This window comes from Notothenia coriiceps, unplaced genomic scaffold (genome assembly GCF_000735185.1).
Source record: "Notothenia coriiceps isolate Sejong01 unplaced genomic scaffold, NC01 NC01_scaffold00009998, whole genome shotgun sequence".
Taxonomy (NCBI): domain Eukaryota; kingdom Metazoa; phylum Chordata; class Actinopteri; order Perciformes; family Nototheniidae; genus Notothenia; species Notothenia coriiceps.
Window position 1 is genome coordinate 531,481 of NW_011342699.1, and position 14,905 is coordinate 546,385.

Below are 14,905 nucleotides of genomic sequence, written 5' to 3' on the forward strand. Positions count from 1 at the left end.
GGGGGGGGACATAAGCGCCTCCATAAGAACTCCCAATAGGAACTGAATGCCATTACAAGCACCATCTGACATGCAGCCCCTTAATATTGGGCAATAACATTTGTTTATAGCCCCTGTATCACAGCCATAGCCCCACGGTTGAGTGTGGATGTGTTTCTGATGCTCCGCAGGGTTGTGATGAAACCTTCTGGAGTCCAGTGCAGAGGGAGGTTTAGTGCGAAGGTAGATCGCTAGGAGCTGAAGTGACCTTGGGACCGCTTGCTGAGGGCAGGACAGAATTCCTGAAGGGACACATGGTCTAGAGTGACAAGACCATCTGCTCCAGCGCCAGCAGCAGCAGCAGGAAGGTGGAGGGGGTCGGACACGGGGGGTGCTGAGAATTCCTTTTGCTGGGGTGTGGAGGGAGCAGATATTCTGGGATATCACTGCTAGCACTCCGCCGGGGAAAAGTGTTTCTTTGGCATTTTTCAAGCGGAAATCTGAGGGAGATTTTTGAACACTTGATGGTGAGAGGGGATCGTTGCAGGGTTAAATGGGGAAGGTATTTCTCTGGTCCTCTTGCTCTCCACGAAGCGACCGGCGATAATGGTCTTGGTGTGTTGCTGTTTTACTTCGGTGGATCCAGTTTCCTCTCCATCTCGGCACAGCCGGAGCTGAGAGAGCGGGATCTAGTAGGCCTGCTGGCAGCGACCTCTCCGAGGATCATCTTCAAGGGATCTTCTTTGGAGTCGTTCTTCGCATGGCAAGGATCTACTTTCTTGCTGCCTCATTGGAATTGCATGGCCTAAACGAATCAATATTTGTATGAGGCGCCTAGACCAGAGATGGGCCAGGACCAAACCAAGCTGCAGATAGAGAAGGGCCTGAGGTTGTATCAGTCCAATCAGACGGACAAAGCCCTGAATGTCTGGACAAACGTGCTGTGGAAGACCTCAGATCCTGGGGGGAAGTTTCGGGTGTTGGGGTGCCTGATCACAGCCCACTCGGAAATGGGAAAATATAAAGATATGCTAAAGGTAAGCCTCCACAAGAACTTTATGCTACAAACAAAAACATTTTAACCAAATCTGTGTCCTGTCGATATTTGTTTAGATAATTCATGTGAAGACATTTCTCACATTTTCACTTCTGTGTGATCATACTGGTGTTATGCAACGAGCAGTGTGTGGGAGTGGAGTGTGAGCCACTGAATAGCCCATTAACTTTATTTGTGATCATGTCCAGTCGGGGTTTAACGGATCGTGCTGTAGTAGCATTTTTACATTTCTACTACGTCCAAGGGACAATTGAAGGAGAAGGGGTCAAAGGTCGGCGCCTTGGTTCCATTTACAGTGATCTTGAGAAGCATGGGTTAATGTGTGGCTTCCACACGGTGCAGAGTAAATAAGTGCCCTGCAACCCGAGTATCAGTGTGGGGTGTCTTGTTGACACAACCATCTATACTCATGCAGCAGTCACTCTTAAATGAAGACTTTACAAAGTAGAGGCCTCATGTCTTTGAAGAAGGATATCATTTCTCTTTTTAGCTAGTATCTTTTTGAATGTAATCACCATGAACCTGCTTGTTCTCCATGGCCTCCCTCTCTCTCCTTGTAGTACGCTCTCACTCAGATCGACACCGCCAGGGAAATGGAGGACCCAGACTACCTGACAGAGGGCTACCTGAACTTGGCGCGCAGCAACGAGAAGCTGTGCGACTTCCAGAAAACGGTGTCCTACTGTAAGACCTGCTTGAACATGCAGGGTACCACCGTCAGCCTGCAGCTCAACGGCCAGGTTTGTCTCAGCATGGGCAACGCCTACCTCGGCCTCAGTGTCTTCCAGAAAGCTCTGGAGAGCTACGAGAAGGCCCTGCGCTACGCTCACAACAACGACGACAAGATGCTGGAGTGCAGAGTCTGCTGCAGTCTGGGAAACATCTATGTCCATTTAAAGGTAACTTTTTTGTAAAATGATTGAGATTTTAGTGTTCTGAACAGTTGTTGACAAAGAACTGAGGTCCTTCGTTTAAGTAAAGTAGAAAAACTATTGTCTAAAAATACTCTTTACAAGTTCAAGTCCTGTATTCAAATATTTACGTGAGTCAAAGTACAGAAGTATCATTATCAAAATGTACTTTAGTATCAAAGTAAAAGGCTCCTTTTAAATTATCATATTATTGTAGAATATTAAAAAGTTCAGTTTTTTAACTAAAGAAAACAAATAAGAGCATTTTAATGTTGTAGGTTTGCAATATAAAGTCAAGTTCGGGTACTTGATTGTATATTACTGCATAACATTATATAAGTAAATGTGTTTTTGTGTTTGTAAAACTAAATGTCTAATACATTCAGTAAATTAAAAAGTACAATGTAGCACCTGAAGCTGTATTTAAGCACTGTACTTCAGTAACTGTAGTAAGTTAAATTACAGCACACTTTATGATGTGCTGCATTAGAAATACTACTTCATCCTATTCTTTGCTTAGTATTTCTCTTTGACTATATGTCTTCAAAAGTGCTTGTATGAAAGACAAGGTGTAATACATTTCTGTAAAATAATATTCTAATCTTTCTGAGGTTTTTTATTTAGGTAAAACATTAATTGGATTGCACGTGTGACTTGATTACGCAACCAATACTGATATTGCCAACGTATTTGTGAAGTATGAAAACACAGCAGAGCATCCAAGCAAACATCATTAATGCTTCGCTCATGTGGTACGAGGCTTTGTGAAACATGGCGGAGTGAGGGGGCTTATGTAGTACCCTTGACGTCAGAGATTTGTAGGAGTAATCCCTCGGCTTCCTAGGGAGGATTGGTTTCAATGGGATTGTTATGAAGAGGCGTTTGAAGAATGCACATATATCTCACGTTATTTCATAATACTGGAGACACAGAAATACTCATTCTCTAAAAGATTATTTTATTTGAATACTGTCAGAGATGGAATTTTCATTAAGCTTTAGAAACCAAACTGTCTTTAGGATCTAAATAAGATGTTTGATGAAGCCGTTTGCAGTGGTGGAAACTAACTAATTTAGTCAAGTACTGGACTTAAAGGTAGGGTAGGTAATTCACTCCAGAAACACTTTTTGTTATATTCCATGGAATGCTCTCAACATCCCGATAGCAATCAATACATTAAATGCTTTGACAATAAACATATACACATATTTCATCTGTGGAAGCCGTGGCAGATAACGGGATGGCCTACCTGCCTGTCAGCCTTCCATCTCGTGCACAAACTTATCTCGTGCCCTCATTGGGTTGGAGGAGGGGCTCTGTAAGGAAGTCTGAAGGAAGGGGCAGATTTTTTTCGGTTGTGTACTTTCAAATTCTAGCTTACTCGAGCTGGTTTCTTCATTCTTACCTACCCTACCTTTAAGTACACATGTTAGTAACTTGTTGAATTTTTCAATTTATTTCTACTTATTGTTATTATGGACACCACTATTGCACTTTTTACTTCACTACATCTATTTGACTGCTTCAGTTGATATACACATTCTGAATAGATAATACAAAATATAAATCGAACTAATGAATACACATTGCCATGACATTAGATATAAAGATATCCAGCAGCTGTGTACAAAGTTATTTAAATGACTTTTTTGAATTGTAAGGTGTCCTTTGGGTCTTTTGAAAGGCGCCTCTAAATAGTATGTATTATTATTATTATTATTATTATTATTAATAATAATAATAATTAGCTCCACATTTACCAGCTGGGTTATACATACATGCATTAATTATCATAATCCAGTAATTTAATATAAATACATCTGAAATGTGCCTTTATGCAAAATGACTACTCGAGGCTCTAGGGTACTTTAAGTACATTTGTAAGCCAAAACTTTTACTTAAGTAAGATTTTAAAGCAGGACTTTTTCATGTGACAGTCTTTTACAATTTAGTATTTCTGCTGTTACTGATGCTTGGACATAAGAGGCCTTACTCATCAGTATCCTCCGCCCACAGGACTACGAGAAGGCGCTGTTCTTCCCCTGCAAAGCCGCTGAGCTCGTCAACGACTACGGCAAGGGTTGGAGCCTCAAGTATCGAGCCATGAGCCAGTACCACATGTCTGTGGCCTACAGGAAACTGGAGCGCCTGCCGGACGCCATGGAGTGCTGTGAGGTATTGTTTTACTGTCCCAACACACAAGACGGGTCCTCAGAGACGGGACTCAACCCTTCAAAGACAAACCTACATAACTTGAGGAGAATGTCACAGTTTTGGTTTCCTCACAAAGTCCCCTGATGTCTGGTTGTTTGGATGTCGGAGCAGCAGATACAGTAGACGTTGCTGACAGGTGCGAGCGCCAGTTGTTCTGTTGTACCAGAAATATGCTCACAGAGGCGCTGGTTTGAAGTGTTAATGAAGAGGGTGGCTTTAGTTTTCACTCTGTTCTAATTATGTACCTAGGGTGAAAAATAACTTGATGTCATTGCCTTGGAGCGCACAAGTAAAGTAACAAGACAGCGGGGTGCTTTTCAGATGTATTACATTTGCAAAACACTTTTAAACAAACAATTTACACATGTTGTCATATTTAGAATACCAGAGTACAAGAGGAGTCCTAAAGGGGAAATAACAACAGCTCACGTTCCTGTTTCCGTCTGATTTATTTGTAAAAAATAAACTGAGCTGATGAATGAAATAACTGCATGCTAATTGTAAACGTAATTTAACAAAAAGCTGCAGTCAATTTCTGGATTCCCACTCCTTTTTATTACAAACAACTCTGCTTTCATCCACAGAAAATGAATTATTAACTTTTCCAACTTGAGACATTTTCATCTAGTGAGGTGTAATGTTAGGGTGCATATTTTAAATGAGCGTACTTTATTGTCTAATACAATCATTTAAATGTAATTAGCTGCTGATATTAAACCAGAAAGTCTCATTTCCGAATGATACAAAAGGATTTCCCCGAATTTCAGATTATTAAATTATGTCATTAACAGTTAAGGGGTCAGACAAGTTCAATGCCTCTTCTAACCCTGTATGTCCTGCACTCCAACAGGAATCTATGAAGATTGCTCTGCAGCACGGTGACCGTCCTCTGCAGGCTCTGTGCTTACTAAACTTTGCAGACATACACCGCTGCAGGAGTGACGGTGATGTGAGTGAAACTGTTAGCTCTCCAATACCATTTGATCTTGTTTCATGTATCTTTCAAAGAGTTTGGACTTTTCTATTTATCTTCCTTTCATTGTGTTTTGCTCTGTCTTTCATATCTTAATGGTGGTCAATTCTCTTCATCCCTTTTAGAAAGCATTCCCTCGCTACGAGTCTGCAATGGGTATCATGACTGAGATTGGAAACCGTCTGGGCCAATCACAGGTCTACCTGGGAGTTGCAAAGTGTTGGCTTCTGCAGAAAGAGTTAGACAAGGTGCCAATTACTTGATTATCTCCCTTCAAATATCACAGTCTAAGAGGCATAAGTGTTTCTCATATAAAACCTGCTTCAATGTTTTTATTTCCCAGGCTCTTGAATCTTTGCAGCGAGCCCAGGAATTAGCAGATGGGATGGGAAACAAGGTAACTGATGTTTCTATAGGACACATGTAAAGTAAAGCTCCAAATATTACTTGATAAATCGGAAAAGTTGTTCGGCAGAAATAATTGGCATTTAGTTTAATATTACGTTTTTTTACGCAAACATGGCAAACATTTACATTAAGATTTCTTGGTCATATATGATTGTAAACTGATGCTACTAACTACTGGTCGTACCAAACATGACTTTGTCAGCTTTGAGGGAAGCAATATGATATTATTTGGACAAAACGATTGCCTTTAGTAATCTTTAGTTCCAGACTAAGACACACATGTGACATTGACAGTGTTTTTCTGATTGGCCCCTGTAGCTGTGCTCGCTGAAGGTGCACAGCCTGAGTGAGGGGATCTATCGGACCCGGGGGCAGCAGGAGGAGCTCCGGGAGCAGGTGGTAAAGTTCCTGCAGTGTGTGGAGGAGCTGGAGCTCTACTGCGGCATGTGTGGAGAGTCCATCGGGGACAGGGACCAAAAACTGCAGGCATTACCCTGTTCCCACATCTTCCATCTCAAGTGGGTGCTCTTACACACGTTGTTATTTTTATACATGCATTTCTGTTAGAAAAATATCACTCGTCACCGGCTTGAGCTTCAATATCAGGATACATGTATTTATTATCCTTGCAAGAATAGAAGTAGTCATCACATACATGGGACAACTTGTTCCCAGGACAGTGTCCTTCACATGCTTATATACGAGAGGGAGTTTCACAGTCACAAGATGATGCAGGAATACCGGTTCAAAGCAGTATACAATGATTACTTCAGATTAGCTAAGACCCACGTCAGAAATGATCATGCTTGCCATATGTCCATCTCCATAGAGACTGAATCATCATGTTAATCGTTATCACATAGCTATCATAAGCCTAACACAGTCCTGACGCTCTTCTAGGTAATCATACACCCTGTTACATACACAGCTACGTAGGGCCTTTATCATCATGTGCTACTCTGATATTAGAAGAGTACATTCAGTATTTTCCTAACAATTTCAAAGACAGAGGTGGGAAGTTGTGGAATACAAATACTTTGTTACTGTACTTAAGTACATACTTTACTTCACTACTTATCTTTCTGACGACTTTTTACTTTTACATTTTACATTTTTAACACGAATACCTGTGCTTTATACTTCTTACATTTTCAAAACAGACTGGTTACTTTAGTTTTAATCTGTGTTTGGTGGCGTGATTATTATTATTCAGAGTCATTGCGTGCCTATTGATTTTAACACGATCCGTGTATCCATCATTTCCTGGTCTTCTCTAAAGAAGAGGGACCAATGAAAACTTTGTCATTTTGCTGTTGTTCAGCTTCGAAACATTCATTATATATACAATGACATTATTACAATACGGATTAGAAGATCCTTAATGTTCTATTAATATAAAGCGAGGTCCAGTTACCAGTTAGCCTACTCTATAAAACAGCTGGCAGTTATGGGTACTTCTTACTTAAGTACATTTCGAAGCCAATACTTTTACTTGAGTAAAGAAGTTTAGTCAGTACTTCTACTTTTACCAGAGTATTTTTAAACACAAGTATCTGTACTTCTACTTGAGTAAAGGATGTAACTATGTACTTTTGCCATCTCTTTGTATTGTATTGAAAGAGACAGTGACAACATCGAAAAAGTCGAAATTCTGAGAAAGATTTGAAATTCTGAGAAAGTCAAAATTCTGAGAAAAATTCGAAAGTCTGAGAAAGTTCTGAAATAAATTTGACACGGTTGAAATTCTGAGAAAAATGTACTTTTTTGAAATTCTGAAAATAAATTCCTAAATTCTGAGAGAAATTCGAAATTCTTTGATGTTTTTTTTATTGTAATGCTTGATTGACTATTAAGAAAAATGAAATATAAATTGAATATGTTATTAGTAATATCATGTTTACAGATAAACCTGCTGACACTAGGCTGTTCTTTTCCTTCAGGTGTCTGCAGACGAACGGGACGAAGGGCTGTCCCAAATGTTTCAAGTCCTCCATGAAGCCTGGATTTGTGTGATTGTGCGACTGTGTTTGTGCGTTGGATCTGCAGACACAGCGTGATGCCTGACTGATCTGAGAGCAGCAGGCAGCCTCGGGGTATCCTGAAGATGTTCGAGGGGAGAAATACTTCACTGCTCTGTGAAGAGGATGCTGAACTGAACCCAGTGTCACAGAGTGCCGCTGGAGGACACATTCAAGGCATCCATCTTATTATCAGTCTGTGAGTTACAGCCGACTGAGGGGCGCGACTGACAGTGTTACATTTCGATATAAGCTGAAGAAGTATGAACCTACTTGTCTCTGACGACTGGCCTTTTAGGTGCAGATTTTAAATTCTAGAGGAATATGGACCGTCAAAAGAGCGTTTATAACTTGTATTTGCTATTTTCTGCGTAGTAATAGTTTAGTCAAATCAAGATGAAATGATCGTCAGTGATCTTAGTTGCAGGGTTTCAATTCAACCAGGATCCAACCTTTTACACTACATCCACTTTTTCTTTAATCGACAGTTTTCTGATTTATTTTGTATCTTTTCCAGAAGACAGAGCCGTTTCTGAATTGATTTCATACATGGTATATTTATTATTGTCTTCATGTACATACTATTCTCATGTTAATTTGTTTTACATTTTTTGAGGCACCCAAAAGTGATCGAAAAACCTCTTAACCATTCAAAAACTAGTAAGTCTTTACAGAAAAGACATGCTGCTGTTTTTATTTCTTTATTCAGAGATAGAGGAGCCGGATCACACATAATGTTCATGGAAATGACTTTTCTGTCCATGTTTAACTCTTAAATCTGACGTCAACACAATATTGTTGCAATTTGAGGACATGAGAAAACCTATTGGGAAAGGATCTTCTCGACCAATCACATACCAGTCAGATTACTATTCATTTATTGTGGAGTTTTAATATTTGTAGTGTAAATATTACTTGATAAAATGTCAATATGCAGATTGATATTATTAACTTGGAGAGGCTTTGTCATTTTAAGGTGGTTTTGAGAGAGAAAGCCCTAAAAAAGCTGTGCTATCAATCAATTCTCATTGCATGTTTTATTTACAATGCCCAAAGAATTACATCAAATTATAAATCCATGTAACTATATTTACTTATTTCGGATTTGTTTAATATAGTTTTTCTTAATATTCAGTGGCTTTTATCATGCATATTCCTTATATATTTGTTAAATATATTTTACACATTATATACTTTAACAAAATAAGCCATGTCAATCTAAACATCGTGGCCAAAACCAGGTTTTCCTCTAAAACTGTAACTCATACTACATTTTAGTAAGACAGTTTTCAAAAGTACTAAAATATAGATGCAAAAATAAATGTATTTGTGTGATCAAAACACAGGATAAATAATTTAACGAATACCATTTACCCTTTTTGAAACATTCATAATTTAAACATAAGGTAGTAGCTACTTAGTTTTCTCTCTCTTCACAGCATGTGAGCAGGTCAACAGCCTTAACAGAGAGACTACGGCATTTACTTTTACTGCACAAGCACTTAATTTTCACCTAACCTCACTTCTGAGCAGCACCAGGAACTTGTTTGGGTTCCCGGCATTCAAATTAATGTTTATTCACTGTCTGTTTACATGTAGCACAGTCGTAAAACGTGCAAAGAATCATAACGCTTGTTTGTTCTTGGTATAAATACGATTTCACCGACCGCACATCCACTTATCTTTAACAGTTTTAACTACCTCTGCTTCTGCCTCCAAGCTTCGCCCTCCTTAGAGGATTAATGCAGTAATAACACGACATTTAAATACATGTAGGATATGTTATGTTTTTCTAGACATTATGCTGATACAACCATGGTTTAAATGAGTTAAGGTCGGACTGGAATGCATTGTTAATATATTTATGCATTGAGTCAAACCATGTAACTGTGTCAAATATAGAAACATGTCATTAATGAAAATAAAGTGCAGCAGGAGTTTATTGTGTAATCTTATTGCTGGTATTCACCATGTGTATCATCTTTCAATGTCAGTCTGCTTCCATCGCTCAACAAGAGTTTTGTTGTCGTATGTGTCATATTCAACGAGCATTTAACCAGTCGTACTAGTTTGCCAAGATTTACAGAAGTTTCAACCAAGCGATAAGCATCGAACCGCCTTCTGTCACAACACCTGAAACACTGGAGGTTTGTTTCCCTGTGAGCTCACTTTGCAGGAAATCTTCCTCCTGATGGCAGCGCTTTCATTCTCTGAAAGGGACTTACTTTGTCCTCAATGCTCTGATATTTACTACCTTCCCGTGCTCCTAAATTGTGGCCACAATATTTGCAGATTTTGTTTAAAGAAATTCTGGGAATGGAAAGGATGTCGAGAATGTCCTGTGTGTCAGGCTGTGTCTGTCCTTGGGAGGCCTCCTATCAACCTGGAACTAAAGACAGCTGCGGACGAATATCAGGTGTTAAAGACCAGAAGCAATCAGGACGTTTGTCGGGTTCACAAAGAGAAGCTGAATATTTTCTGTCACAATGACCTCGAGCCCATCTGCCTCGTCTGCCAAACGTCAAAACAGCACAAAGTTCACGAGTGCAGCCCAGTGGAGGAGGCCGCCACACAGAAAAAGGTAGAGTAAAAATAGAAACTGGGGAAATAACAAGGGGATTTACGGCAAATATTGCAAACACAATGACTTGTATGTATGAAGATGTGTTGCAACTCTGGTTGTTTTTCTTCTAGTGTAAAAGGGGATTGGGCTGCAACTAACAATTACTTTCATAATAAACTAATTGTTTTCTGAAATCATTGATACATTATTTAATCTATAAAAATCGTCCATCATAATTTCCATAACCAGCTTGTCCTAATCTCAGTTAGTTATATAAAACTGAGAAAAGTAGCACATTGATGTTTTGTCAATTCATAGAATAATAGTTTCCAGATTTAGACTCAATTATTAATCTTTTGAATATTTCAGAAAGAAATCTCAGCCATGCTGGAGTCCTTGAGGAAACATCTCAGATTATTGAACATGACAAAGGTGCAATGGGAGGAAACCAAACGCTATATACAGGTAAAGATATAATTGTGTGTTTTGATGTACCTCTAATATTTGAATTCTGATTCTTTAGTCTCACCCATTCAGTTTCCGCCAAGATAGAAAGTTCCTTCCCGGACGACACACAAATATTCTTTTATGTGTCTGCCAAAATATATCCACACACATTCTAGAGTCAAGTGAATCACAGTGAGGCAGCGATAAAGGAGGAGTTTGAGAAGCTGCACCTGTTTCTCAGGGAGGAGGAGAACGGCCGGCTGAAGGTGCTCAGACAGGAGGAGCAGATCAAGACGCAGGTGATGTGTGAGAAGCTGGAAAACATCCAGGAGCAAATCAAGACCCTCTACTCCACCATCAGTGAAGTCGAGGGGGCCCTCAGAGCCAAGGATTTAACATTTCTACAGGTACATCTACTGCCATTGTTTACGTGACAATAAGGCTTTTTTCTTAAAGTGGGGATATATGAGGTTTATCCATAGTCAGTGTACTGTATAAGCTACACTAAGTGGTCGATGGCACCCCCCCAGAACAGACAGCAATAAGGGAACAGGAGCAATGCAATGCATTGCTGTCAACAGGGGCAGAGGCAACACTTATTATAGACACAGTTTTCTACGTTTTTTTGGTATAACCAAAGTCACACAATAACACAAACAAAAGCAGAAGTAGAGGTAAAATTACTGGCTTTATAGAATTGGGAGGGATGAAAACCTCTTTTTTAATGGTCACACATTCAGAGCACACAGCACACATAGTGAAATTTGGCATCTGCATTTAACCCATCCTAGTACCAGGAGTCTAGTACTAGGAGCAGTGGGCAGCTAGTGGGTAGCTAGTGGGCAGCTAGTGTACAGCGCCCGGGGAGCAATGGGAGTGAGGGGGGAAGGGGGGTGTCCGGTGCCTTGCTCAAGAGCACCACGGCAGGGCAGGAGGTGACTGGTCTGGTCAGTGACTTGAACCGGCGACCCTACGGCTCCCAGTCCAATCCCCTACTGACTGAGCCACTGCCGGACTAACCATAGATAACGGCTTTATAAATCCCATCAGTGCCACAAGATGCTACTGTGCACGTTCTACAGACCACCAATGTATTTGAATGGACATTTTAATCCTTTTTAACGACAAAATACCAGATTGAGTATAATATATGTAACAATAGGCTCTGACAAGGTGTGACTTACTGTCAAACACAGCCAGGCTGATCAAAATAGCTTTGAAATTTGCTGATTTCAAAGCTATTAGCAAATGACACCTTCATGGCCTTAGGAGCTTGGTGTCTAACTTTATGAGTGTGATTTATTTTTTTCATGTATTATTTTAATGTTTCCTTTCATGCATACACTCAAAATATTTGGATGTATTATCCTTTTGGAATAGTTTTGTGTTTTCATAGTGTACAAGTGTTTCTTTTTATCATTGGTGGTGATAACTACACACCTCAGATGTGCGTATAACTACACACCTCAGATTTAAATAATAAGCTGCATTTATTTCACTTTCTTTCTGGATCTTTAGGACTTCAAGCAGACCAATAAAAGGTATGTGTAACCCACCATCTGCCAAACGTAGCCCTAACTGTCTACATAAGTCAATGTTGTAATTATTTCAACAATGTTTCAGGGTCAAATGCACCATTCAAGAGCCGCAGTGTATCAGAGATATCCTAATCAACTCTGCAAAGCATCTGAGCTCACTCAGGTTTGAAGTTTGGAAGAAGATGGCCAGCACTGTCACATGTGGTGAGTGAACAGAAAATGGCTTATAAGTAAATAAGATTTTAGTTTTTTAAAGGTCACCTATTATGCAAAATCCACTTTTCCATGTCTTTTATACATAAACATCTGTCCCCTCTGTGTAAAGAGATTCTGAAAGTTTCAGCAAAGAAAGCTTTGCACTCTTTTTGTCCTGATCCTTTTATATAAAAACCTGTCTGAAAGTGAGCTGATCAGATTTTGGCCACTTTGTGATGTCATAATGTTTTTTTGGCTTGGCGTATAACCATTAGCCAATCACCAACCAAGGTAACCCCCGCCCGCCCACCTTATCCTGAATCTCCTCCTAGAGCACCATTGTGTTATTTTTAACCAAATATCTCGCAGAGGGGCGTGGGGAGTGGCTCCTTATTTTCATCTAAAGTAACAGACAGAGAATCAGCACTTTTGAAACAGGACTGAAACAGAGGGGATTATGGGATGCTACGACACATGATCTGTTTGGTATTTCGAGCCAAACACTTCAAATACATGTTTTGTGTATAACTGAGAACTATAATATATTGATGAAAAAGAGTATTATGGGGACCTTTTATGTACCGAGTGTTTTTGATACTTTCAGTCCCGATTACTCTGGATCCAAACACGGCCCAGTCCAACTTGAAGCTGTCTGAAGATCTGACCTGTGTGCAGTTCAGCAGTAAGCAGCTCCTCCCTGATAACCCTGAACGCTTCACCAGCCGTGTGTGTGTGCTGGGGGCCAGCGGCTTCACGTCAGGGAGGCACAGCTGGATGGTGGAGGTGGGCCAGGGCAAAGACTGGCACATCGGAGTGGCACGAGAGTCCATCAAGAGGAGGAGTACCGTCTTCCTCAACCCCAGCGAGGGTTTCTGGGTGATCGGTGTGAGCAACGGAGACTCATTCTGGGCTCAGACCTCGCCTCGCACCAAGCTGGTGTTGAAGCAGAAACCTGAGAAGATCACTGTACAGCTGGACTATGATAAAGGAAAGGTTGTTTTCATCAATGAGGCCGATTCAACAATAATATACGCTTTCAAAGACAGATTCACAGAGAGGGTGTTTCCCTTCTTCTCCCCTGGATTGAGTGGAGAGGGGAAACACTGCAGCCAGCTGACCATCTGTCCTCAGACAGTAGCATTGAACATGGAGTCTCACATGCAGTAGACACATGGTGCTAGTGTGGAGGGAGACTTTGTTCAGCAGAAGTTACATGACACTGTACTGTATCTGATGGTTAGACAGGCATCATACTGTATAGGTGATGAAATAAGAAATGGTGCTTGAGTTGAGGAAGATGTTGAATAGTTTCTCTATGAAATTCAGCAGCAAATTGTATGACACTGTACTGAGTAGTTGATGAAATAAGACATAACACTTTCAACATTTTATTTATTTATTTAATGTTATTCAGAAGACAGTCTCAGGTCATATAAATATGTAGAGTGGATTTGATGTTATTAACTTTCATTTTCTTTCTGTTTTGGCTTCCTCTGTGTGGACATATCTTTCAGTTTAGAATCCAGTTTCCTCTGCAGATAGGCTTTCTTGTTGGGGTCCATGGTTTTATCCTTCTTCCCGCTGCCGGCGTAAAGAACGCCCTCTTTGCTTATTCTCATCCGAGCGTGAGACTTGGCTTTATCTCCGCAGCCGTGAACCTAAAAAGGTGCAACACATGACATCAGATCAGAAAACAACACCTTTCTTATATGTAGGTTGTCACTTATAGCGAACTATCAATACACAGCCTAATAAAATACTTTCCTTCCTCCATGGGTTTTAAAAACGACTACATAGTAAAACAAATGTACTCTTTGGGGTCTGTTCCGGTCTCACCTCTGGTATATGATGACTGAGACAGTACTGCCTGTTGCAGAACAGGCAAAGCTGTCCGAGCATCAGCACAGAAGCTTTGCACCTCAGGAAGCTGCACACACGTTCAGCCTTTATGACGGCGTTGATGAGTGTGTCGAAGTCTTCATCTGGAGCGGCGGCAGCAGCGATGCCGCAGGCGCCGGTCTTCGTTTTACTCTTTACTGGGAGACAAATGGAAAGGTTCGAAGCTGAAAACATATCGGAGCAGACGGATTCAAATAACAGTTTGTTGTTGTTGTTGGCCTTGGGGTTTGTGCAATAGGTGGTCCTTGTCAGTGTGTATACGTGTATGTACGTCTGTGTACATAAGTCATGTGTGAATATGGTATTGTCTTTTATCACGTACTATGTGATATTTATGATTTGCTTTTTCTATGGAACTGCAGGACCGTTCCAAATCAAGGACAACAAAGTGTATCATATCGTATCAATTTCAAAATCAAGCTGAAACAATTGGGCAAATAATCAATTGTAAACTAAAGTAATTGCCAATTATTTTGGGTTTTGGACAGAAAAAAACAGACTTTTAAAAACAACAACTTGGACTATGACAAACTGAAATAAAAATGTTCTGGCATAAAATAAAAATCTAGAAAGAAATGTGAGTAAGAGTAATCAAAAATACAAATACTGGTGAGAGATGATTCTACTACCTTTAGCCCTTTGCGAGTGTGTGTTTTTGTTTGTCTTGTAAGTAGGACGGTCGAGTTCCGTTGCTTCTTGGTTT

The 14,905-nt window shown here is 40.2% G+C and overlaps 3 protein-coding genes across 3 annotated transcripts in view; 2 read left to right on the plus strand and 1 right to left on the minus strand.

The window, feature by feature from the left end:
• The first annotated feature begins 32 nt into the window (after nucleotides 1-32).
• On the plus strand, nucleotides 33-9,500 carry rapsn (receptor-associated protein of the synapse, 43kD). Its single transcript, XM_010771453.1, has 8 exons — nucleotides 33-1,016; nucleotides 1,597-1,935; nucleotides 3,964-4,122; nucleotides 5,012-5,110; nucleotides 5,260-5,382; nucleotides 5,478-5,531; nucleotides 5,861-6,060; nucleotides 7,483-9,500. The coding sequence occupies exons 1-8, from the start codon at nucleotides 825-827 to the stop codon at nucleotides 7,553-7,555; spliced, it is 1,239 nt and encodes a 412-aa protein (XP_010769755.1). The 5' UTR covers nucleotides 33-824; the 3' UTR covers nucleotides 7,556-9,500.
• A 158-nt stretch (nucleotides 9,501-9,658) lies between these two features.
• LOC104945744 (E3 ubiquitin-protein ligase TRIM39-like) lies at nucleotides 9,659-13,489 on the plus strand. The gene is made up of 6 exons (XM_010771457.1): nucleotides 9,659-10,141; nucleotides 10,493-10,588; nucleotides 10,747-10,977; nucleotides 12,089-12,111; nucleotides 12,194-12,312; nucleotides 12,908-13,489. Exons 1-6 carry the CDS (start codon nucleotides 9,752-9,754, stop codon nucleotides 13,468-13,470), a joined length of 1,422 nt encoding a protein of 473 aa, XP_010769759.1. The 5' UTR covers nucleotides 9,659-9,751; the 3' UTR covers nucleotides 13,471-13,489.
• A 196-nt stretch (nucleotides 13,490-13,685) lies between these two features.
• Nucleotides 13,686-14,905, minus strand: part of ighmbp2 (immunoglobulin mu DNA binding protein 2) — an 8,046-nt gene continuing 6,826 nt past the window's right edge. The window contains 3 exon segments of the mRNA XM_010771456.1: nucleotides 13,686-13,961; nucleotides 14,140-14,332; nucleotides 14,832-14,905. The exon segment at nucleotides 14,832-14,905 is cut by the window's right edge and continues 731 nt beyond it. Coding sequence (XP_010769758.1) covers nucleotides 13,764-13,961; nucleotides 14,140-14,332; nucleotides 14,832-14,905 — 465 coding nt within the window. The 3' untranslated portion in view covers nucleotides 13,686-13,763.

Coding starts and splice junctions, on each gene's coding strand:
- rapsn (XM_010771453.1), top strand. CDS start 825: ATGGGCCAGGACCAAACCAAGCTGCAGATAGAGAAGGGCCTGAGGTTG. Junction 1,017..1,596: donor AATATAAAGATATGCTAAAG/GTAAGCCTCCAC, acceptor CTCTCCTTGTAG/TACGCTCTCACTCAGATCGA. Junction 6,061..7,482: donor TCCCACATCTTCCATCTCAA/GTGGGTGCTCTT, acceptor CTTTTCCTTCAG/GTGTCTGCAGACGAACGGGA.
- LOC104945744 (XM_010771457.1), top strand. CDS start 9,752: ATGGCAGCGCTTTCATTCTCTGAAAGGGACTTACTTTGTCCTCAATGC. Junction 10,142..10,492: donor AGGCCGCCACACAGAAAAAG/GTAGAGTAAAAA, acceptor TGAATATTTCAG/AAAGAAATCTCAGCCATGCT. Junction 12,313..12,907: donor GGCCAGCACTGTCACATGTG/GTGAGTGAACAG, acceptor TGATACTTTCAG/TCCCGATTACTCTGGATCCA.